Raw genomic sequence first — 25,000 nt, 5'->3', positions numbered from 1 at the left:
TCCAAAAGAGAAAATCCTGCCAACAATCTGCTCCTCTACCCTGCTCTATCTGTTAGTAGTCACTCTGCTCCTCTACCCTGCTCTATCTGTTAGTAGTCACTCTGCTCCTCTACCCTGCTCTATCTGTTAGTAGTCACTCTGCTCCTCTACCCTGCTCTATCTGTTAGTAGTCACTCTGCTCCTCTACCCTGCTCTATCTGTTAGTAGTCACTCTGCTCCTCTACCCTGCTCTATCTGTTAGTAGTCACTCTGCTCCTCTACCTGCTCTATCTGTTAGTAGTCACTCTGCTCCTCTACCCTGCTCTATCTGTTAGTAGTCACTCTGCTCCTCTACCCTGCTCTATCTGTTAGTAGTCACTCTGCTCCTCTACCCTGCTCTATCTGTTAGTAGTCACTCTGCTCCTCTACCTGCTCTATCTGTTAGTAGTCACTCTGCTCCTCTACCCTGCTCTATCTGTTAGTAGTCACTCTGCTCCTCTACCCTGCTCTATCTGTTAGTAGTCACTCTGCTCCTCTACCCTGCTCTATCTGTTAGTAGTCACGCTGCTCCTCTACCCTGCTCTATCTGTTAGTAGTCACTCTGCTCCTCTACCCTGCTCTATCTGTTAGTAGTCACTCTGCTCCTCTACCCTGCTCTATCTGTTAGTAGTCACTCTGCTCCTCTACCCTGCTCTATCTGTTAATAATCACTCTGCTCCTAAACCTGCTCTATCTGTTAGTAGTCACTCTGCTCCTCTACCCTGCTCTATCTGTTAGTAGTCACTCTGCTCCTCTACCCTGCTCTATCTGTTAGTAGTCACTCTGCTCCTCTACCCTGCTCTATCTGTTAGTAGTCACTCTGCTCCTCTACCCTGCTCTATCTGTTGGTAGTCACTCTGCTCCTCTACCCTGCTCTATCTGTTGGTAGTCACTCTGCTCCTCTACCCTGCTCTATCTGTTAGTAGTCTCTCTGCTCCTCTACCCTGCTCTATCTGTTAGTAGTCACTCTGCTCCTCTACCCTGCTCTATCTGTTAGTAGTCACTCTGCTCCTCTACCCTGCTCTATCTGTTAGTAGTCACTCTGCTCCTCTACCCTGCTCTATCTGTTGGTAGTCACTCTGCTCCTCTACCCTGCTCTATCTGTTGGTAGTCACTCTGCTCCTCTACCCTGCTCTATCTGTTAGTAGTCTCTCTGCTCCTCTACCCTGCTCTATCTGTTAGTAGTCACTCTGCTCCTCTACCCTGCTCTATCTGTTGGTAGTCACTCTGCTCCTCTACCCTGCTCTATCTGTTAATAGTCACTCTGCTCCTCTACCCTGCTCTATCTGTTAGTAGTCTCTCTGCTCCTCTACCCTGCTCTATCTGTTGGTAGTCACTCTGCTCCTCTACCCTGCTCTATCTGTTGGTAGTCACTCTGCTCCTCTACCCTGCTCTATCTGTTAGTAGTCTCTCTGCTCCTCTACCCTGCTCTATCTGTTAGTAGTCACTCTGCTCCTCTACCCTGCTCTATCTGTTGGTAGTCACTCTGCTCCTCTACCCTGCTCTATCTGTTAATAGTCACTCTGCTCCTCTACCCTGCTCTATCTGTTAGTAGTCTCTCTGCTCCTCTACCCTGCTCTATCTGTTAGTAGTCACTCTGCTCCTCTACCCTGCTCTATCTGTTAGAAGTCACTCTGCTCCTCTACCCTGCTCTATACGTTAATAGTCACTCTGCTCCTCTACCCTGCTATATCTGTTAGTAGTCACTCTGCTCCTCTACCCTGCTCTATCTGTTAATAGTCACTCTGCTCCTCTACCTGCTCTATCTGTTGGTAGTCTCTCTGCTCCTCTACCCTGCTCTATCTGTTAGTAGTCACTCTGCTCCTCTACCCTGCTCTATCTGTTAGTAGTCTCTCTGCTCCTCTACCCTGCTCTATCTGTTAGTAGTCACTCTGCTCCTCTACCCTGCTCTATCTGTTAATAGTCACTCTGCTCCTCTACTCTGCTCTATATGTTAGTAGTCACTCTGCTCCTCTACCCTGCTCTATCTGTTAGTAGTCTCTCTGCTCCTCTACCCTGCTCTATCTGTTAGTAGTCACTCTGCTCCTCTACCCTTCTCTATCTGTTAATAGTCACTCTGCTCCTCTACTCTGCTCTATATGTTAGTAGTCACTCTGCTCCTCTACCCTGCTCTATCTGTTAGTAGTCACTCTGCTCCTCTACCCTGCTATATCTGTTAGTAGTCACTCTGCTCCTCTACCCTGCTCTATCTGTTAGTAGTCACTCTGCTCCTCTACCCTGCTCTATCTGTTAGTAGTCACACTGCTCCTCTACCCTGCTCTATCTGTTAGTAGTCACTCTGCTCCTCTACCCTGCTCTATCTGTTAGTCACTCTGCTCCTCTACTCTGCTCTATATGTTAGTAGTCACTCTGCTCCTCTACCCTGCTCTATCTGTTAGTAGTCACTCTGCTCCTCTACCCTGCTCTATCTGTTAGTAGTCACTCTGCTCCTCTACCCTGCTCTATCTGTTAGCAGTCACTCTGCTCCTCTATCCTGCTCTATATGTTAGTAGTCACTCTGCTCCTCTACCCTGCTCTATCTGTTAGTAGTCACTCTGCTCCTCTACCCTGCTCTATCTTTTAGTAGTCACTCTGCTCCTCTACCCTGCTCTATCTGTTAGTAGTCACTCTGCTCCTCTACCCTGCTCTATCTGTTAGTAGTCACTCTGCTCCTCTACTCTGCTCTATATGTTAGTAGTCACTCTGCTCCTCTACCCTGCTCTATCTGTTAGTAGTCACTCTGCTCCTCTACCCTGCTCTATCTGTTAGTAGTCACGCTGCTCCTCTACCCTGCTCTATCTGTTAGTAGTCACTCTGCTCCTCTACCCTGCTCTATCTGTTAGTAGTCACTCTGCTCCTCTACCCTGCTCTATCTGTTAGTAGTCACTCTGCTCCTCTACCCTGCTCTATCTGTTAATAATCACTCTGCTCCTAAACCTGCTCTATCTGTTAGTAGTCACTCTGCTCCTCTACCCTGCTCTATCTGTTAGTAGTCACTCTGCTCCTCTACCCTGCTCTATCTGTTAGTAGTCACTCTGCTCCTCTACCCTGCTCTATCTGTTAGTAGTCACTCTGCTCCTCTACCCTGCTCTATCTGTTGGTAGTCACTCTGCTCCTCTACCCTGCTCTATCTGTTGGTAGTCACTCTGCTCCTCTACCCTGCTCTATCTGTTAGTAGTCTCTCTGCTCCTCTACCCTGCTCTATCTGTTAGTAGTCACTCTGCTCCTCTACCCTGCTCTATCTGTTGGTAGTCACTCTGCTCCTCTACCCTGCTCTATCTGTTAATAGTCACTCTGCTCCTCTACCCTGCTCTATCTGTTAGTAGTCTCTCTGCTCCTCTACCCTGCTCTATCTGTTAGTAGTCACTCTGCTCCTCTACCCTGCTCTATCTGTTAGAAGTCACTCTGCTCCTCTACCCTGCTCTATACGTTAATAGTCACTCTGCTCCTCTACCCTGCTATATCTGTTAGTAGTCACTCTGCTCCTCTACCCTGCTCTATCTGTTAATAGTCACTCTGCTCCTCTACCTGCTCTATCTGTTGGTAGTCTCTCTGCTCCTCTACCCTGCTCTATCTGTTAGTAGTCACTCTGCTCCTCTACCCTGCTCTATCTGTTAGTAGTCTCTCTGCTCCTCTACCCTGCTCTATCTGTTAGTAGTCACTCTGCTCCTCTACCCTGCTCTATCTGTTAATAGTCACTCTGCTCCTCTACTCTGCTCTATATGTTAGTAGTCGCTCTGCTCCTCTACCCTGCTCTATCTGTTAGTAGTCTCTCTGCTCCTCTACCCTGCTCTATCTGTTAGTAGTCACTCTGCTCCTCTACCCTTCTCTATCTGTTAATAGTCAATCTGCTCCTCTACTCTGCTCTATATGTTAGTAGTCACTCTGCTCCTCTACCCTGCTCTATCTGTTAGTAGCCACTCTGCTCCTCTACCCTGCTATATCTGTTAGTAGTCACTCTGCTCCTCTACCCTGCTCTATCTGTTAGTAGTCACTCTGCTCCTCTACCCTGCTCTATCTGTTAGTAGTCACACTGCTCCTCTATCTGTTAGTAGTCACTCTGCTCCTCTACCCTGCTCTATCTGTTAGTAGTCACTCTGCTCCTCTACCCTGCTCTATCTGTTAGTCACTCTGCTCCTCTACTCTGCTCTATATGTTAGTAGTCACTCTGCTCCTCTACCCTGCTCTATCTGTTAGTAGTCACTCTGCTCCTCTACCCTGCTCTATCTGTTAGTAGTCACTCTGCTCCTCTACCCTGCTCTATCTGTTAGCAGTCACTCTGCTCCTCTATCCTGCTCTATATGTTAGTAGTCACTCTGCTCCTCTACCCTGCTCTATCTGTTAGTAGTCACTCTGCTCATCTACCCTGCTCTATCTTTTAGTAGTCACTCTGCTCCTCTACCCTGCTCTATCTGTTAGTAGTCACTCTGCTCCTCTACCCTGCTCTATCTGTTAGTAGTCACTCTGCTCCTCTACTCTGCTCTATATGTTAGTAGTCACTCTGCTCCTCTACCCTGCTCTATCTGTTAGTAGTCACTCTGCTCCTCTACCCTGCTCTATCTGTTAGTAGTCACTCTGCTCCTCTACCCTGCTCTATCTGTTAATAGTCACTCTGCTCCTCTACCCTGCTCTATATGTTAGTAGTCACTCTGCTCCTCTACCCTGCTCTATCTGTTAGTAGTCACTCTGCTCCTCTACTCTGCTCTATATGTTAGTAGTCACTCTGCTCCTCTACCCTGCTCTATCTGTTAGTAGTCACTCTGCTCCTCTACCCTACTCTATCTGTTAGTAGTCACTCTGCTCCTCTACCCTGCTCTATCTGTTAGTAGTCACTCTGCTCCTCTACTCTGCTCTATATGTTAGTAGTCACTCTGCTCCTCTACCCTGCTCTATCTGTTAGTAGTCACTCTGCTCCTCTACCCTGCTCTATCTGTTAGTAGTCACTCTGCTCCTCTACCCTGCTCTATCTGTTAGTAGTCACTCTGCTCCTCTACCCTGCTCTATCTGTTAATAGTCACTCTGCTCCTCTACCCTGCTCTATATGTTAGTAGTCACTCTGCTCCTCTACCCTGCTCTATCTGTTAGTAGTCACTCTGCTCCTCTACTCTGCTCTATATGTTAGTAGTCACTCTGCTCCTCTACCCTGCTCTATCTGTTAGTAGTCACTCTGCTCCTCTACCCTACTCTATCTGTTAGTAGTCACTCTGCTCCTCTACCCTGCTCTATCTGTTAGTAGTCACTCTGCTCCTCTACTCTGCTCTATATGTTAGTAGTCACTCTGCTCCTCTACCCTGCTCTATCTGTTAGTAGTCACGCTGCTCCTCTTCCCTGCTCTATCTGTTAGTAGTCACTCTGCTCCTCTACCCTGCTCTATCTGTTAATAGTCACTCTGCTCCTCTACCCTGCTCTATCTGTTAGTAGTCACTCTGCTCCTCTACCCTGCTCTATCTGTTAGTAGTCACTCTGCTCCTCTACTCTGCTCTATATGTTAGTAGTCACACTGCTCCTCTACCCTGCTCTATCTGTTAGTAGTCACTCTGCTCCTCTACCCTGCTCTATCTGTTAGTAGTCACTCTGCTCCTCTACTCTGCTCTATATGTTAGTAGTCACACTGCTCCTCTACCCTACTCTATCTGTTAGTAGTCACTCTGCTCCACTACCCTGCTCTATCTGTTAGTAGTCACTCTGCTCCTCTCTCCTGCTCTATCTGTTAGTAGTCACTCTGCTCCTCTACCCTGCTCTATCTGTTAGTAGTCACTCTGCTCCTCTACCCTGCTCTATCTGTTAGTCACTCTGCTCCTCTACTCTGCTCTATCTGTTAGTAGTCACTCTGCTCCTCTACCCTGCTCTATCTGTTAGTAGTCACTCTGCTCCTCTACCCTGCTCTATCTGTTAATAGTCACTCTGCTCCTCTACCCTGCTCTATATGTTAGTAGTCACACTGCTCCTCTACTCTGCTCTATCTGTTAGTAGTCACGCTGCTCCTCTTCCCTGCTCTATCTGTTAGTAGTCACTCTGCTCCTCTACCCTGCTCTATCTGTTAGTAGTCACTCTGCTCCTCTACCCTGCTCTATCTGTTAGTAGTCACTCTGCTCCTCTACCCTGCTCTATCTGTTAGTAGTCACTCTGCTCCTCTACTCTGCTCTATATGTCAGTAGTCAAACTGCTCCTCTACCCTACTCTATCTGTTAGTAGTCACTCTGCTCCTCTACCCTGCTCTATATATTAGTAGTCACTCTGCTCCTCTACTCTGCTCTATATGTTAGTAGTCACACTGCTCCTCTACCCTACTCTATCTGTTAGTAGTCACTCTGCTCCACTACCCTGCTCTATCTGTTAGTAGTCACTCTGCTCCTCTATCCTGCTCTATCTGTTAGTAGTCACTCTGCTCCTCTACCCTGCTCTATCTGTTAGTAGTCACTCTGCTCCTCTACCCTGCTCTATCTGTTAGTCACTCTGCTCCTCTACTCTGCTCTATATGTTAGTAGTCACTCTGCTCCTCTACCCTGCTCTATCTGTTAGTAGTCACTCTGCTCCTCTACCCTGCTCTATCTGTTAGTAGTCACTCTGCGCCTCTACCCTGCTCTATCTGTTAGTAGTCACTCTGCTCCTCTACCCTCCTCTATCTGTTAGTAGTCACTCTGCTCCTCTACCCTGCTCTATCTGTTAATAGTCACGCTGCTCCTCTACCCTGCTCTATCTGTTAGTAGTCACTCTGCTCCTCTACCCTGCTCTATCTGTTAGTAGTCACTCTGCTCCTCTACCCTCCTCTATCTGTTAGTAGTTACTCTGCTCCTCTACCCTGCTCTATCTGTTAGTAGTCACTCTGCTCCTCTACCCTGCTCTATCTGTTAGTAGTCACTCTGCTCCTCTACCCTGCTCTATCTGTTAGTAGTCACTCTGCTCCTCTACCCTCCTCTATCTGTTAGTAGTCACTCTGCTCCTCTACTCTGCTCTATATGTTAGTAGTCACACTGCTCCTCTACCCTGCTCTATCTGTTAGTAGTCACTCTGCTCCTCTACCCTGCTCTATCTGTTAGTAGTCACTCTGCTCCACTACCCTGCTCTATCTGTTAGTAGTCACTCTGCTCCTCTACCCTGCTCTATCTGTTAGTAGTCACTCTGCTCCTCTACCCTGCTCTATCTGTTAGTAGTCACTCTGCTCCTCTACCCTGCTCTATCTGTTAGTAGTCACTCTAGACCTGTCTGCCCTGTCTTTCCTGTCTGCCCTGTCCTCACTGTCTTCCCTGTCCTCACTGTCTGCCCTGTCCTCACTGTCTGCCCTGTCTGACCTGTCCTCACTGTCTGCCCTGTCTGCCCTGTCTGCCCTGTCTGACCTGTCTGACCTGTCTGCCCTGTCTGACCTGTCTGACCTGTCTGACCTGTCTGCCCTGTCTTCCCTGTCTGCCCTGTCCTCACTGTCTGCCCTGTCCTCACTGTCTGCCCTGTCTGCCCTGTCCTCACTGTCTGCCCTGTCTGCCCTGTCTGACCTGTCTGCCCTGTCTGACCTGTCTGCCTCTTCTCTGGATCAGTTGTTTGAGCTGCACAGTAGAGAGAAAAAAATACTACGGCTGAGTCTGAAATGGCACCCTATTCCCTATATAGTGCTCCACTTTAGACCAGAGAATGGCACCCTATTCCCTATATAGTGCTCCACTTTAGACCAGAGAATGGCACCCTATTCCCTATATAGTGCTCCACTTTAGACCAGAGAATGGCACCCTATTCCCTATATAGTGCTCCACTTTAGACCAGAGAATGGCACCCTATTCCCTATATAGTGCTCCACTTTAGACCAGAGAATGGCACCCTATTCCCTATATAGTGCTCCACTTTAGACCAGAGAATGGCACCCTATTCCCTATATAGTGCTCCACTTTTGACCACGGGCCATAGGGTATGGAAATGGGTGCCATTTAGGAGGATTAAGGCTTGGACTGAGATCAACTCCACATTTCATTCACGTAGAGTAAGCAGCTGAAAGAGAGGAGAGTGACTCCATGTATGGTGCTGAATTCAGACTCAGCCACGGCAGTGAGGGGTGATGACGCATCGGGAATGGCCTGTTGTTATTCTCCTCATTTAATTAAACAGATGGAGAGAGAGATTAGGGCCTACATGGCTTTGACTGATCACATTTCTGTCCACAACTATGGGGGACTGATCTCTGAAGGGTTTACATTGACATACACTACCGGTCAAAGGTTTTAGAACACCCACTCATTCCAGGGTTTTTCTTTATTTTTACTATTTTCTATATTGTAGAATAATAGTGAAGACATCAAAACTATGAAAGAACACATAAGGAGTCATGTAGTAAACAAATCAAAATGTGTTAAACAAATCAAAATATATTTTATATTTGAGATTCTTCAAATAGCCAAATTGCCTTGATGACAGCTTTGCACACTCTTGGCATTCTCTCAACCAGCTTCATGAGGTAGTCACCTGGAATGTATTTCAATTGACAGGTGTGTCTTCTAAAAGTCAATTTGTGGAATTTATTTCCTTCTTAATGCGTTTGAGCCAATCAGTTGTGTTGTGACAAGGTAGGGGGGGTATACAGAAGATAGCCCTATTTGGTAAAAGACCAAGTCCAAAACTTTGGACCGGTAGTGTATATACACAAAGATACCTCAATCCCTCTTATGCGCCAGTGGTTTGAAAAAAGTGAAAGTATGAACCTCATAAATAGTTTTCACATACAAACTGTATAAATCCGAACTCAGAATCAAATAGGCTTCCCAGAAATAACATGGTTGCTGTGGTAGAACATTTATTTTGATTGCCTGATTTCAGATGTGTCCATATAAACAGGATTATTAGGGAAATCGTTCTTCTTGCAAAGCATGTAAACGTTTAAATCAAACTATTATATTAATCTGAATATTCGCAAAAATAATCGTATTATTGTGTGCGTGTAACTCAGTGACACCACCCTCTCTGAGTTTAAAGAACACAATTGAATAACACATCCTTCTGTGCGGTGCTGAAGGATGGAAATATGACTCAATCGTAACAGCGTCGTGAGGTGTTACTGCATGATTCTGTTCACCTTTTACATGTAGAGAACACGGAATGGTACAGAATGGATGCATGACCTCAGACATACATGCAGGGACACATGCTGGGATCATAATGCTGGGATCATAATGCTGGGATCATAATGCTGGGATCATAATGCTGGGATGCAGCTTCATCATGTTGGTACAGTAGCTTCCTAATACCAATACCAGTGGAACACAAACGATTCCAACACATCTAAACCAGAAGAAGCGTTTGTTGTCTGTTTCATTAAACTGACAGATTAGTATGGGGATTTGTATTATTATTATGCTAATTAGGGGGCACAGACGTCGACCTTAGGGGCTTAAACCTACACCAGATTGAAATTCTGTTTTGGACCTGAATAGTCGTCTAGTACAGTGTATTAATATGCACTTAGTGGACTAAACATTAGGAACACCTGCTCTTTCCATGACATAGACTGACCAGGTGAATCCAGGTGAAAGCTATGATCCCTTATTGATGTCACCTGTTAAATCCACTTCAATCAGTGTAGATGAAGGGGATTTAACAGGATAAAGTGTCACGACTTCCGCCTCTCCTTGTTCGGGCTTCGGCGTTCGTCGTCACCGGCCTTCTAGCCACTGCCGCTCCTCATCTCATCACTCCATTTGTTTTGTCTTGTTTATTACACACACCTGGTTCATATCCCCTCATCAGTACCTGTATAAGTGTTCCCTCTGCCCCCTTGTCTTTGTGTGTGATTGTTTATTGTGGAGGTTAGATTAGCTCGGTGGAGCTCTTTGTATTTTGTATCGCCGGGATATTTCACCCGTGTGTCTTGTTGTTTTCCAGTGAGCCGTAGTTCCACACTGGAGTGTTTGACGCATTGCTGCGTACCGCTGTGTTTTCAGAATAAACCTTTTATTCTGTGATTTACCCTCCTGCGCCTGACTCCTTCAAAATCACCTCACCACAGAATCACCCACCCGGACATGGAGTCAACAGGAGAAGAGAACATGCCTGTCACGTCTCCTCCCGTTGCTCCCTTCCGGCGCTCTGATTCGCCGGTCTGCTGAGCCACCGGTCTGAGCGCACCACCTCGGCAACACCGGAATGGAAACCCAACGCACCCTAATCACCTCCTGCACCTCCTCATCTCATCACCACTCCTATTTAGCCGTGGACTGTTGGTTCATTGTTGTGTGTAATTGTTATCGTCGTGTCATTTACTCTCTCATTGTTATTCTCTTTCTCATTATTAAGTCAACCTTGACCTTGTTAATTCCTGCGTCTGTGTCCTGCCTCTTCGTACCCTCAGTACTCATCACAGAATCACACACCAAACGAAAATGGATGCAGAAGGAGTGTCCCAGTGCCTCGACCAGCACCAGCAGCAGCTTGCCCAGTTGAACGTCGCCATGCAGGAAGTGCTCCAAACTCTGTATATTCTGCCCAGTGCTCCGGTTCCACCTCAGGAAGCGGCGAGTGCCCCCAATCCACCTGTTCCCGTGCTATCACCCACTTCTGCGGGAACCTTCGCCCTACCAGAGCGCTTTGACGGTAAAACTACTAAATGTAGCAGCTTCAGGCTACAGGTTTCACTTTATCTGGGGCGTCAGCCTGGGGCATATCCATCTGACCAAGCCAGGATAGCGCTGATGATTTCACTACTTAAAGGGAAGGCGCTGGATTGGGCCACGGCAGTCTGAGAAGGAGAGGAGGCAGTGGCGCTTCCCTACTCCACCTTCCTCGCTCGGTTCAGGGCAGTGTTTGATCATCCCACGGAGGGAAAGGACCGGGGTGAGCGTCTCCACCATCTACAACAGAGAGAGGGCCCCGCGTCTGACCAAGCTGTCCTGCTCTCCCTCCAGGAACACAGCCTGTTGGTGAAGGGGGAGAAATGCGAATTCCACCAACAGACCATCTCCTTCCTGGGATACCGGATCAGTCCTCAGGCGGTGTTCATGGAAGGAGTGAAGATGGACGCCGTCAGGTCATGGCCAGTTCCCACCACCATCAAGGGCCTACAGAGCTTCCTGGGCTTCGCTAATTTCTACCGCCGTTTCATCATGTCCTTCAGCTCCATAGCCGCCCTGTTCACCTCTCTCCTTAAGGGTGGGCCTCAGAAGCTGGCCTGGAATCCTGAGGTTGACGCTGCCTTCAAGAGGCTGAAGGAGAGGTTCACCACAGCGCCCATCCGAAAACACCCAGATCCATCTCGTCCTTTCATCCTGGAGGTGGATGCATCGGCACAGGTACTCTGGTATTACACGCACCCTGCATTCTCTAGCACAAAAATACTGGTGGCCCACCTTGGCTTCTGATGTCTCCCGCTACGTCAACTCCTGTTCCGTATGTGCCCAAGCGAAGACACCTCGGGAATGCCCCGGCAGGCAAACTAGTTCCTCTCCCAGTGCCTCAGCGACCTTGGTCACACCTGTCCATAGACTTTGTCACCGACCTTCCACGTTCTGACGGCATCACCACAGTCATGGTGGTCGTTGATCGGTTCTCCAAATCATGCCGTTTTTTGCCACTAACTGGTCTTCCTTCTGCTCTCCAGGTCGCTGAGGTCCTGTTCCAACAGGTATTCCGGCATTATGGACTTCCGGAGGACATTGTCTCGGACCGTGGCCCCCAATTCACCGGCAGGCAAGGTTTCTTCTTCTTCCCTGGGCAGAATATGCCAGAACTCCCTCGTTCACTCCTCCACGGGGCTCACTCCCTTCCAATGCGTCCTGGGGTACCAGCCGGCCCTTGGACATCCAGCCAGACCAATGCGCCCGCTGTCGACGAGCAGTTCCACAGGTCTGGGCAGGTCTGGGACGCCGCCCATGTCCATCTCCAGAGCCCCATTCGTCGGCAGAAGGACCAAGCCGACCGCAACCGCAGTGAGGCCCCTGTATTCCAGCCTGGGGATCGTGTCTGACTGTACACAAAGAACCTCACTCTCCGCCTGCCCTGCAAGAAACTGAGCCCCCGGTTTGTGGAGCCGTTTAAGGTCCTCCGGCGGATAAATTAGGTATGATACCGGCTGCTCCTTCCCCCTCATTACCGTGTCTCACCCACTTTTCATGTGTCTCTCCTCAGGCCGATGGTTCCTGGTCCTCTGGCGGATGCGGTCCTCCTGGGTACGCCTCCTCCGCCCCTGGACCTGACGGGAGTCCGGTGTATGCGGTGAGGGACCTGCTGCACTCCAGGTTCCGTGGGGGACGGCTCCATTACCTGGTGGACTGGGAGGGGTATGGTCCTGAGGAGAGGAGCTGGGTTCCGGCTGGGGACGTTCTGGACCCCAACCTAATTCGGGACTTCCACCGTCGCCGCCCTGACCGGCCCGCTCCTCGTCCTCAGGGTCGTCTTCCTGGCCGGCGACGTCCAGCGGCTGGATCCGAGAGTCCGGGGGGGTACTGTCACGTCTCCTCCCGTTGCTCTCCTCCAGTCTACTGAGCCACCGGTCTGAGCGCACCTCCTCGGCAACACCGGAATGGAAACCCAACAAACCCTAATCACCTCCAGCGCACCTGCACCTCATCATCTCATCACCACTCCTATTTAGCCCTGGACTGTTCTGGATGATGTTGTGTGTAATTGTTTAGTGTCTATCTTTGTTATTTCTCTTTGTCATTGCTTAAGTAAACCTTGACCTTGTTAATTCCTGCCTCTTCATATACTCAGTACTTGTCACAATGCCTGGAGTCATGGCACGGGTCCAGGAGCATTCTACAATGCTACCAGCTTGGGAGAAGTGATGGATAGGGTTCTCCAGGTCGTGCAACAACTGGAGAGGAGAGGACCCGACCCTTCGGGACCAGCTGAGCGACCAGATCCAGCCACCCACACCCCAGCACCCAGAGAGATTCATCTATCCCGACTGAGGGATTATGACGGGACAGCTGCCCGCTGCCAGTGTTTCCTCCTGCAGCTGGACCTCTACTTCTCAACCATCAGCCCGGCTCCATCGGAGCAGGAGAAGGTGTCCACCCTCGTCTCCTGCCTCTCAGGGAAAGCCCTGGAATGGGCCATCGTGGTCTGGAGTGAAGGAGGAGCCGCGTTGGACAACTACGGGGAGTTCGCTCGCCTCTTCCGGGCATTCTTCGATCACCTACCCAAAGGAAGAGAGGAGGGCGATTGGCTGGTCCAACTGAGGCAGGGGACGAGGACCACGCAGGACTTTGCCCTGGAGTTGTGTACTCTAGCGGCTGGGTCCGGGTGGAAAGAGTGGGCCCTCATCGACCGTTTCCGGTGCAGCCTGTGAGAGGGCGTCCGAAGGGAGATAGCATGCCGGGATACCATGTTGACTTTCGACCAGCTGGTGGACATGGCCATCCTGTTGGACAACCTGCTAGCTTCAAGAAGATATCCTGGAGGGGGCCTGCCCGTTTCACCTCCCGTCAACCCGGATTCAGTTCTGATGGAGCTGGGTGGAGCAGTAATCCGGGAGAATGGAAGACGACAGCTCCAGTGTCACTCTTGTGGCAGGAGAGGACATTCTGCTGCACGCTGTCGTCAGGGTTCTTCTGGGTCTGGAGGCGGCAGGCAGGGCACTCTCACGTCACCTCAGGTAGCGCAAACCCACACTCGTTCAGAGCCCTCTGCTGCGTACTGCACCATACACGTCACCTTCCTTGATTACACAGTAGTTTCCCAGTGTAAGGCGCTGGTCGATTCAGGCGCAGCTGGGAACTTTATGGACAGGATTGTTAGCTCATAGTCTAGGTATTCCATTGGTTCCCCTATCCATTCCACTGCCCATCAAAGCACTTGACAGTCGACCATAAGGGTCAGGATTCGTTAGGGAAGTTATAGCACCAGTCGCGATGGATATGCAAAAGACCCATAGAGAGCAGCTTTTTATTATTGAGTCTCCCGATTTCCCTGTTGTGTTAGCACTACACAACCCCACCTTTTCATGGCCGCAGAGGGTTCTCACGGGGTGGTCGCGAGAGTGTCAGGGTAGGTGTCTAGCTGTTTCCGTTGGTGCAACCACAGTGGAAAGTCCAGACACTACCTCCACCGTGCGCATTCCCCCTGAATACCTCGATTTGGCGCACGCATTTTCCAAAACGCAGGCGACCAAATTACCACCTCATCGGGCGGGGGATTGCGCGATAAACCTCCGGGTAGACGCTGTGCCTCCCAGGAGTCATGTATATCCCCTGTTGCAGGCTGAAATGGAGTCGATGGAGACATACGTCTAAAAGTCCCATACGTCTAAAAGACAGCATTCAGCACAACCACGGGGCATTATGAATACCTGGTGATGCCGTACGGGTTGATGAATGCTCCATCCGTCTTCCAGTCCTTTGTGAACGAGGTGTTTTGGGACATGCTTGTTCGCGGTGTAGTGGTCTACATCGATGACATTCTGGTGTATTCCGCTACGCGCGCCGAGCATGTGTCCCTGGTTCGCAAAGTGCTGGGCCGACTGTTGGAACATGACCTAAATGCCAAGACAGAAAAGTGTCTGTTTTCCCAACAGTCCGTCTCCTTCCTCGGATACCGCATTACCACCTCAGGTGTGGCGATGGAGGGAGATCGCATTTCAGCTGTGTGTAATTGGCCGACTCCAACCACGGTAAAGGAGGTGCAGCGCTTTATTGGCTTTGCCAACTACTATCGGAGGTTTATCCAGGGCTTTGGCAAGGTCGCAGCCCCCATCTCCTCTCTGTTGAAGGGTGGGCCGTCCCGGCTCCGCTGGTCTGCTGAGGCTGACAGGGCCTTCAGTAACCTGAGGGTTCTGTTCACCTCAGCCCCGGTACTGGCATATCCCGATCCATCATTACCATTCGTGGTGGAGGTGGATGCGTCCGAGGTAGGGATAGGCGCTGTCCTATCTCAACGCTCGGGCACGCCACCCAAGCTTCGCCCCTGTGCCTTCTCTCCAAGAAGCTCAGCCCGGCGGAGCAGAACTACGACGTTGGTGATCGGGAACTGTTGGCTGTTGTCAGAGCCCTGACCGAGTGGAGGCACTGGCTCGAGGGGACGAAACACCCTTTCCTAGTCTGGACTGACCACCGTAACCTGGAGTACATCCGGGCAGCAAGGAGGCTGAACCCTCGCCAGGCCAGGTGGGCCCTTTTCTTCACCCGGTTTGATTTTACACTGTCCTACATACCGGGTACGAAGAACGTGAAGGCAGACGCACTGTCAAGGCTGCACGACACAGAGGAGAGGCCCATAGACCACACCCCCATACTCCTGGCCTCCTGTTTTGCGGCGTCGGTAGTGTGGGCGGTGGACGCAGACATAGAGCGGGCGTTACGCACAGAGCCATCTCCACCTCAGTGTCCAGCTGATCTATTGGGCACACACGTCCCCCTCCTCTGGTCACCGAGGTATCGGCCGTACAGTGCGCTGCCTGACCGGAAAGTACTGGTGGCCTACCTTGGCTAAGGACGTGAGGGTGTATGTCTCCTCCTGCTTGGTGTGTGCCCAGAGTAAGACACCTAGGCACCTCCCAGCGGGTAAGTTACAGCCCTTACCAGTTCCACAACGCCCATGGTCCCACCTGTGTATTGACTTTCTCACTGATGTTCCCTTCTCTCAGGGTAACACCACCATCCTGGTCGTTGTGGACCGCTTTTCAAAAGCCTGCTGCCTCCTTCCTCTACCCGGTCTACCCACAGCCCTGCAGACTCTGGAGGCCCTGTTTTACTCATGTCTTCTGGCACTACGGGGTGCCAGAGGACATAGTGTCTGACCGGGGTCCCCAGTTTACATCCAGGGTATGGAAGGCGTTCATGGAACGTCTGGAGGTCTCGGTCAGCCTGACCTCTGTTGCGGGATTTCCACCGTCGCCATCCGACTCGCCCTGCTCCGTGTCCTCCTGGCCATCCCCGAGGCCGGTGTCGGCGCACTGCTGGAGCTGCGCGTCAAGGGGGGGTACTGTCGAAACTTCCTCCGAAGCTGCCTCCTCTCCTGGTTCATATCCCCTCATCAGTACCTGTATAAGTGTTCCCTCTGCCCCCTTGTCTTTGTGTGTGATTGTTTATTGTGGAGGTTAGTTTAGCTCGGTGGAGCTCTGTGTATTTTGTATCGTCAGGATATTTCACCCGTGTGTCTTGTTGTTTTCCAGTGCGCCGTAATTCCGCACTGGAGTGTTTGACGCATTGCTGCGTACCGCTGTGTTTTCGGAATAAACCTTTGATTTACCCTCCTGCGCCTGACTCCTTCAAAGTCACTCACCACATAAAGAAGGATTTTTAAGCCTTGAGTAAATTGAGACATGGATTTTGTATGTGTGCTATTCAGAGGGTGAATGGGCAAGACAAAATATTTAAGTGCCTTTGAATGGGGTATGGTAGTAGGTGCCAGGCTCACTGGTTTGTGTCAAGAACTGCACCGCTGCTGGGTTTTACAAGGTCAACAGTTTCCCATGTGTCAAGAATGGTCCACCACCCAAAGGACATCCAGCCAACTTGACACAACTGTGGGAAGCATTGGAGTTAACATAGGCCCTGTGGAACGCTTTTGACACATCGTAGTCCATCCCCCAACGAATTGAGGCTATTCTGAGGGCAAAAGCAGGTGCAACTCAATATTTGGAAGGTGTTCCTAATGTTTTGTACACTAAGTGTAGTTTGGCACCAAATAGAAGCACGTAAAGAAATCAGGTAATATAATAAGTTAAATGTCTATGGACCAGAGTCTAGCAAGCTGGGCGGAGAAACAAGCAGGGAGCAACAAAACATTCAGACAGGAAGTAGACAAACGTTCGCACAGGAAACAGGAAGTTGTCAAAGACGAGGCCAACTCACCAATCATGTCTGGAGGGAATGCAGCAAAGGGTTCTGGGAGAGAGAAAAGAAGGAATACATTTAATTCATTATTAATTAATCTAGCAATTAAAGAAAGAAAATGGACAGATTATAGTATGCATGCAAAGAATGATTCTCATCAACATCCCATACTATACATTACATGGGACAGATCTGAACAACAAAATCAACCCAAAATGGACCCCAATTTATGAATGCATTCCTTTCTCTGGTTGGCAATTACTGGCCCCAGTGGGAATCAGGTGAGGAGAGGATGGACAGGCATTCTTCCTCAGTGTGTCAGCCATGTTTTAGTGAGTGTTATAAGGGTTGAACTAATGGCCCCCAGACTCATTAAAAGGGGAGGTGACTGCCCGAGTAGTTTGGCTGTGAGACTGAGAGGAGAGAGGAAGGTGGGACTGAGAGGAGAGAGGAAGGTGGGACTGAGAGGAGAGAGGAAGGTGGGACTGAGAGGAGAGAGGAAGGTGAGGCTGAGAGGAGAGAGGAAGGTGGGACTGAGAGGAAAGAGGAAGGTGAGACTGAGAGGAAAGAGAAAGGTGAGACTGAGAGGAGAGAGGAAGGTGGGACTGAGAGGAGAGAGGAGAGAGGAAGGTGAGACTGAGAGGAGAGAGGAAGGTGGGAGTGAGAGGAGAGAGGAGAGAGGAAGGTGAGGCTGAGAGGAGAGAGGAAGGTGAGACTGAGAGGAAAGAGGAAGGTGGGACTGAGAGGAGAGAGGAAGGTGAGGCTGAGAGGAGAGAGGAAGGTGGGACTGAGAGGAAAGAGGAAGGTGAGACTGAGAGGAGAGAGGAAGGTGAGACTGAGAGGAGAGAGGAAGGTGAGACTGAGAGGAGAGAGGAAGGTGAGACTGAGAGGAGAGAGGAAGGTGAGACTGAGAGGAGAGAGGAAGGTTAGACTGAGAGGAGAGAGGAAGGTGAGACTGAGAGGAGAGAGGAGAGAGGAAGGTGAGACTGAGAGGAGAGAGGAAGGTGGGACTGAGAGGAGAGAGGAAGGTGAGACTGAGAAGAGAGAGGAAGGTGAGACTGAGAGGAAAGAGGAAGGTGAGACTGAGAGGAGAGAGGAGAGAGGAAGGTGAGACTGAGAGGAGAGAGGAAGGTGAGACTGAGAGGAAAGAGGAAGGTGAGACTGAGAGGAGAGAGGAAGATGGGACTGAGAGGAAAGAGGAAGGTGAGACTGAGAGGAGAGAGGAGAGAGGAAGGTGGGACTGAGAGGAGAGAGGAAGGTGGGACTGAGAGGAGAGAGGAAGGTGAGACTGAGAGGAAAGAGGAAGGTGGGACTGAGAGGAGAGAGGAGAGAGGAAGGTGGGAATGAGAGGAGAGAGGAAGGTGAGACTGAGAGGAGAGAGGAAGGTGAGACTGAGAGGAGAGAGGAAGGTGAGACTGAGAGGAGAGAGGAAGGTGAGGCTGAGAGGAGAGAGGAGAGAGGAGAGAGGAAGGTGGGACTGAGAGGAAAGAGGAAGGTGAGACTGAGAGGAGAGAGGAAGATGGGACTGAGAGGAAAGAGGAAGGTGAGACTGAGAGGAGAGAGGAGAGAGGAAGGTGGGACTGAGAGGAGAGAGGAAGGTGGGACTGAGAGGAGAGAGGAAGGTGAGACTGAGAGGAAAGAGGAAGGTGAGACTGAGAGGAGAGAGGAGAGAGGAAGGTGGGAATGAGAGGAGAGAGGAAGGTGAGACTGAGAGGAGAGAGGAAGGTGAGACTGAGAGGAGAGAGGAAGGTGAGACTGAGAGGAGAGAGGAAGGTGAGGCTGAGAGGAGAGAGGAAGGTGAGGCTGAGAGGAGAGAGGAAGGTGACTGCCCGAGTAGTTTGGCTGTGAGACTGAGAGGAGAGAGGAAGGTGGGACTGAGAGGAGAGAGGAAGGTGAGACTGAGAGGAAAGGGGAAGGTGGGACTGAGAGGAAAGAGGAAGGTGAGACTGAGAGGAGAGAGGAAGGTGGGACTGAGAGGAGAGAGGAAGGTGGGACTGAGAGGAGAGAGGAAGGTGAGACTGAGAGGAGAGAGGAGAGAGGAAGGTGAGACTGAGAGGAGAGAGGAGAGAGGAAGGTGAGACTGAGAGGAGAGAGGAAGGTGAGACTGAGAGGAGAGAGGAAGGTGAGACTGAGAGGAGAGAGGAAGGTGAGACTGAGAGGAGAGAGGAAGGTGAGACTGAGAGGAGAGAGGAAGGTGAGACTGAGAGGAGAGAGGAAGGTGAGACTGAGAGGAGAGAGAAGAGAGGAAGGTGAGACTGAGAGGAGAGAGGAAGGTGAGACTGAGAGGAGAGAGGAAGGTGAGGTTGAGAGGAGAGAGGAAGGTGACTGCCCCAGGAGTTTTGGCTGTGAGACGTTGAGGAGCTGAGAGAGAGAGAGGAGAGCTGTGATTTACAGCTGTTTATCGGCTACTGAGGGGGGTGGGGAGAAGGACAAGGAGGGAGGAGGGGAGATGAGGGGGGCTGAGGGAACATAGAAGGCTTATTTAGAACGGTTGGAACTGTTGAAGGAATGGGTGGAATGTTGAGACAATTAACCAGCAGAGCAGCAGAAACAGAGACAGGGGGGTTCTCTTGGCAGGCTGACTCACTGACTGAATGACTGGGTTGCATGATGTTGTGTGTGTGTATTGTGTGTGTGTGTCCGTGTGCGTGTGAATAATTAACACTCCGGTACTGCGTCTGGCAGGGAGTGAGTCTGTCTAGTAATTCCTTCTGACAGCAGTCTCCTCTCTGTTTACCAGATGGAGGAGAGAAGGAGGAGAGAGGGAGGAGAGAGAAGAGAAGGAGGAGAGAGGGAGGAGAGGGAGGAGAGAGAGAAGTGAAGGAGGAGAGGGAGGAGAAAGAGGAGAGGAGGAGGAGAGGAGGAGAGAGAGAAGAGAAGGAGGAGAGATGGTGGAGAGGGAGGAGAGGGAGGAGAGAGAAGAGGGGGAGGAGAGAGGGAGGAGAGGGAGGAGAGGAGGAGAGAGAGAAGAGAAGGAGGAGAGAAGGAGGAGAGGGAGGAGAGGGAGGAGAGAGAGAAGTGAAGGAGGAGAGGGAGGAGAGAGAGGAGAGGAGGAGGAGAGGAGGAGAGAGAGAAGAGAAGGAGGAGAGATGGTGGAGAGGGAGGAGAGAGAAGAGGAGGAGGAGAGAGGGAGGAGAGGGAGGAGAGGAGGAGAGAGAGAAGAGGAGGAGAGAAGGAGGAGAGGGAGGAGAGAGAAGAGAAGGAGGAGAGAGGGAGGAGAGGGAGGAGAGAGAGAAGTGAAGGAGGAGAGAAGGAGGAGAGGGAGGGGAGAGAGGAGAGGAGGAGGAGGAGGAGAGAGAGAAGAGAAGGAGGAGAGATGGTGGAGAGGGAGGAGAGAAGGAGGAGAGAGAGAAGAGAAGGAGAGGAGAGGGAGGAGAGGAGGAGGAGAGAAGGAGAAGAGGGTGGAGAGAAGTAGGAGAGAGAGAAGGATGTAATGAAATTAGAATCCCAGCCCAGGGGCGTTGTGTGGCCTACTTTCTATTAGATTTGTCCTTCTCCTTTTTCTCTGGTGTGAACTTGACAGAGAGCGTGAGAGAGAGAGAGAGAGAGAGAGAGAGAGAGAGAGAGAGAGAGAGAACAGAGAGAGAGAGAGAAAGAGAGAGAGAGAGAGAGAGAGACAGAGAGAGAGAGAGACAGCGAGAGAGAGAGAAACAGAGAGAGAGAGAGAGAGAGAGAGAGAGAGAGAGAGAGAGAGAGAGAGAGAGAGAGAGACAGAGAGAGAGAGAGAGAGAGAGAGAGAGAGAGAGAGAGAGAGAGAGAGAGAGAGAGAAGGAGAGAGAGAGAGACAGAGAGAGAGAGAGAGAGAGAAGACAGAGAGAGAGAGAGAGAGAGAGAGAGAGAGAGAGAGAGAGAGAGAGAGAGAGAGACAGACAGACAGAGAGAGAGGGATAGAGAGGGAGAGAGAGAGAGAGAGAGAGAGAGAGAGACAGAGAAAGAGAGAGAGGGAGAGAGAGAGAGAGAGAGAGAGAATGAGAGAGAGAGAGAGAGAGAGAGAGCCCTAGCACCTCACACAAAAGCAACAGACCAGCGAGACACCCTCCCAGACCAGCGAGACACCCTCCCAGACCAGCGAGACACCCTCCCAGACCAGCGAGACACCCTCCCAGACCAGCGAGACACCCTTCCAGACCAGCGAGACACCCTCCCACACCTGTGAGACACCATACCAGACCAGCGAGACACCCGCCCAGACCAACGAGACCCCTTCCCAGACCTGCGAGACACCGTCCCAGACCAGCGAGACACCCGCCCAGACCAGCGAGACACCCTCCCAGAGGACCTGCACCGAGAGAACCCACACCAAGAGGACCTACACCCAGACCACAGCATCACCAGCCACATCCCCACCCCAAACAGTCAACCCCATCCCCAAACAAACCCTAGCCACACCCTATATAGGCCCCCTCAGATCAGACCTATGCCCCTTCTGCCACCCATGTCCCCCGCCCCTGCAGCAAAGACCTCAACAGCCGCAGATATGCCGTGAGCAGAGCAACAGGCCCAACCCCCACTAATACACCCGCCCAAGCCCCATCCTGTGACCTAAGAGGTACAATATGTAAAATTTACATTTTAGTCATTTAGCAGACGCTCTTATCCAGAGCTACTTACAGTTAGTGAGTTCATACATTTTCATACTGGCCCCCCCGTGGGAATCGAACCCACAACCCTGGCGTTGCAAGCGCCATGCTCTACCAACTGGGCTACAGGGGAGTATCAGATGCTCAACATGCTCTGCTCACAGCTACTGTAATGGTCCGGGCCTAAACCACACGAAAACAACACTAGAAACTATGGAACACAAAGCTTTCACTATCTCATGCTGGAATATCCAAGGCCTGAGGTCATCTGCCTTTGGCCTAAAGAGCAGGAACCCGGACTTCATCAAAGAAAACCAGAAATACAGACATTGTCATCCTACAAGAAACATGGTATAGAGGAGACGGACCCACTGGTTGCCCTCTAGGTTACAGAGAGCTGGTAGTCCCTTCCACCAAATTACCAGGTGTGAAACAGGGAAGAGATTCAGGGGGTATGCTAATTTGTTATAGATCAGACATAACCCAATCTATTAAATTAATCAAAACAGGAGCATTTTACACTTGGTTAGAAATAAATAAGGAAATGATCTCAACAGAGAAATGTCCTCCTGTGTGCTCCCTACAGTATATCCCTCCCAATAGAATCCTCATACTTTAATGAAGACAGCTTCTCCATCCTAGAGGGGAGATCAACCATTTCCAGGCCCAGGGACATGTACTAGTCTGTTGCGACCTAAATGCCAGAACTGGACAAGAACCGGACACCCTCAGCACACAGGGGGACAAACACCTACCTGGAGGTGACAGCATTCCCTCCCCCATATGCCCCCTTAGACACAATTACGACAACATAACCAAAAAAAACGGGTCACAACTCCTGCAGCTCTGTCGCACACTGGGTCTGTACATAGTCAATGGTAGGCTTCGTGGAGACTTCTTGGGTAGGTACACCTATACAGTGAGGGAAAAAAGTATTTGATCCCCTGCTGATTTTTAACGTTTGCCCACTGACAAATAAATGATCAGTCTATCATTTTAATGGTGGGTTTATTTGAACAGTGAGAGACAGAATAACAACAAAAAAATCCAGAAAAACGCATGTCAAACATTTTATAAATTAATTTGCATTTTAATGAGGGAAATAAGTATTTGACCCCCTCTCAATCAGAAAGATTTCTGGCTCCCAGGTGTCTTTTATACAGGTAACGAGCTGAGATTAGGAGCACACTCTTAAAGGGAGTGCTCCTAATTCCAGTTTGTTACCTGTATAAAAGACACCTGTCCACAGAAGCAATCAATCAATCAGATTCCAAACTCTCCACCATGGCCAAGACCAAAGAGCTCTCCAAGGATGTCAGGGACAAGATTGTAGACCTACACAAGGCTGGAATGGGCTACAAGACCATCGCCAAGCAGCTTGGTGAGAAGGTGACAACAGTTGGTGAGATTATTCGCAAATGGAAGAAACACAAAATAACTGTCAATCTCCCTCTGCCTGGGGCTCCATGCAAGATCTCACCTCGTGGAGTTGCAATGATCATGAGAACAGTGAGGAATCAGCCCAGAACTACACGGGAGGATCTTGTTAATGATCTCATGGCAGCTGGGACCATAGTCACCAAGAAAACAATTGGTAACACACTACGCCGTGAAGGACTGAAATCCTGCAGCGCCCGCAAGGTCCCCCTGCTCAAGAAAGCACATATACATGCCCGTCTGAAGTATGCCAATGAACATCTGAATGATTCAGAGGAGAACTGGGTGAAAGTGTTGTGTCAGATGAGACCAAAATGGAGCTCTTTGGCATCAACTCAACTCGCCGTGTTTGGAGGAGGAGGAATGCTGCCTATGACCCCAAGAACACCATCCCCACCATCAAACATGGAGGTGGAAACATTATGCTTTGGGGGTGTTTTTCTGCTAAGGGGACAGGACAACTTCTCCGCATCAAAGGGACGATGGACGGGGCCATGCACCGTCAAATCTTGGGTGAGAACCTCCTTCCCTCAGCCAGGGCATTGAAAATGGGTCGTGGATGGGTATTCCAGCATGACAATGACCCAAAACACACGGCCAAGGCAACAAAGGAGTGGCTCAAGAAGAAGCACATTAAGGTCCTGGAGTGGCCTAGCCAGTCTCCAGACCTTAATCCCATAGAAAATCTGTGGAGGGAGCTGACGGTTCGAGTTGCCAAACGTCAACCTCGAAACCTTAATGACTTGGAGAAGATCTGCAAAGAGGAGTGGGACAAAATCCCTCCTGAGATGTGTGCAAACCTGGTGGCCAACTACAAGAAACATCTGACCTCTGTGATTGCCAACAAGGGTTTTGCCACCAAGTACTAAGTCATGTTTTGCAGAGGGGTCAAATACTTATTTCCCTCATTAAAATGCAAATCCATTTATTTTCTGGATTTTTTTGTTGTTATTCTGTCTCTCACTGTTGAAATAAACCTACCATTAAAAGTATAGACTGATCATGTCTTTGTCAGTGGGCAAACGTACAAAATCAGCAGGGGATCAAATACTTTTTTCCCTCACTGTAACTCATCGATTGGCAGCAGTACTGTAATCATAGACCTCAACCCAGAGTCTCTCAGAGCGTTCAGTCAGCCCACTGACACCCTTATCAGACCACAGCAAAATCACAGCCTACTTGAACAGAACAAGCCACTCAACCACGAGGCATCAAAGCATCAAAACAAACTTCATGTTATTAAACAACGCTATAGATGGAATATAGTATATAAACGTACCAATTGGTCAAAAACAAATCCAATCCCTCCTAGACAACTTCCTGGACAAAATGTTTCCCTGCAATACTGAAGGTGCAAACTTAACAGTAGAAAAGCCTGAACAGTATATTTGACATATCAGCTAACATATCAAGTTTTAAAAAATCAAGCAGAAAACCTAAGAAAATTAACAGCAATGAAAAATGGTTTGATGAGTGCAAAAAGTGAAGAAGAAAAAACGAATAATTTTTTTAACCTATGAAACCTAAAACACAGATAACCAGAAGACCTGAGCCTTCATGTCACCTCCTTGCTCGGGCAGGCTTCGGCGTTCGTCGTCCCCGGAGTACTAGCTACTGCCGATCGATGTTTCTGTGTTTGTCTTGTTCTGTCTTGAGTGGTTACACCTGTTCACTATTATGTTTGATTGTAGTCCCTATATTTACCCATGTCTCACGTTTGGTATTGTGTGTTATTGTTTTGTGTCTAGGCTGTATCGGCATTGCTGTTTTTGTCGTATACGTGTATTTGTTTTCCTCCCTGTTAGGAGGTTTTGTTTTGAATGTTCTTTACTACATTCAGTAAAGTACGTCTGCTAGTATCTCTGTGTCCTGCGCTTGACTTCACTCACCGCATACACGTCGCCCCTTGACACTTCACTATGGTGAAACACTGAAACAATACAGAAATACACTGAGAAAACATAAGAAACAGAATGTCACTTCTGGGAAAATTGGAAAAGAATGAACAAACAACAACATGAAGAGCTACCAATTCTTTTTCCAATTTGATGGAAAGCGGTGTTGGGGGAACACCTACGATATTATAAATATATCATAAATATACAATATTATAAAATGAATGTACACAAACAATAAGTGTGTGGTCAAAATTGTCAATACACAGATTTGTCACGTACGTTGAATACAGGATTGGACCAAGGTGCAGCGTGCTATGCG

At 49.7% G+C, this 25,000-nt stretch overlaps 1 protein-coding gene across 2 annotated transcripts in view; it reads right to left on the bottom strand.

The window, feature by feature from the left end:
- LOC121536418 (neuropilin-2) overlaps nt 1–25,000 on the bottom strand; it is a 282,808-nt gene that overhangs the window by 23,216 nt on the left and 234,592 nt on the right. For both annotated transcript variants that reach the window (XM_041843674.1, XM_041843673.2), the window contains exon 16: nt 16,785–16,817. In XM_041843674.1, the coding sequence (XP_041699608.1) occupies nt 16,785–16,817 (33 nt within the window). The remainder of the gene's footprint in view (nt 1–16,784; nt 16,818–25,000) is intronic.

This window comes from Coregonus clupeaformis, chromosome 23 (assembly GCF_020615455.1).
Source record: "Coregonus clupeaformis isolate EN_2021a chromosome 23, ASM2061545v1, whole genome shotgun sequence".
NCBI lineage: Eukaryota > Metazoa > Chordata > Actinopteri > Salmoniformes > Salmonidae > Coregonus > Coregonus clupeaformis.
This window is presented reverse-complemented; position numbering and strand designations above follow the sequence as displayed.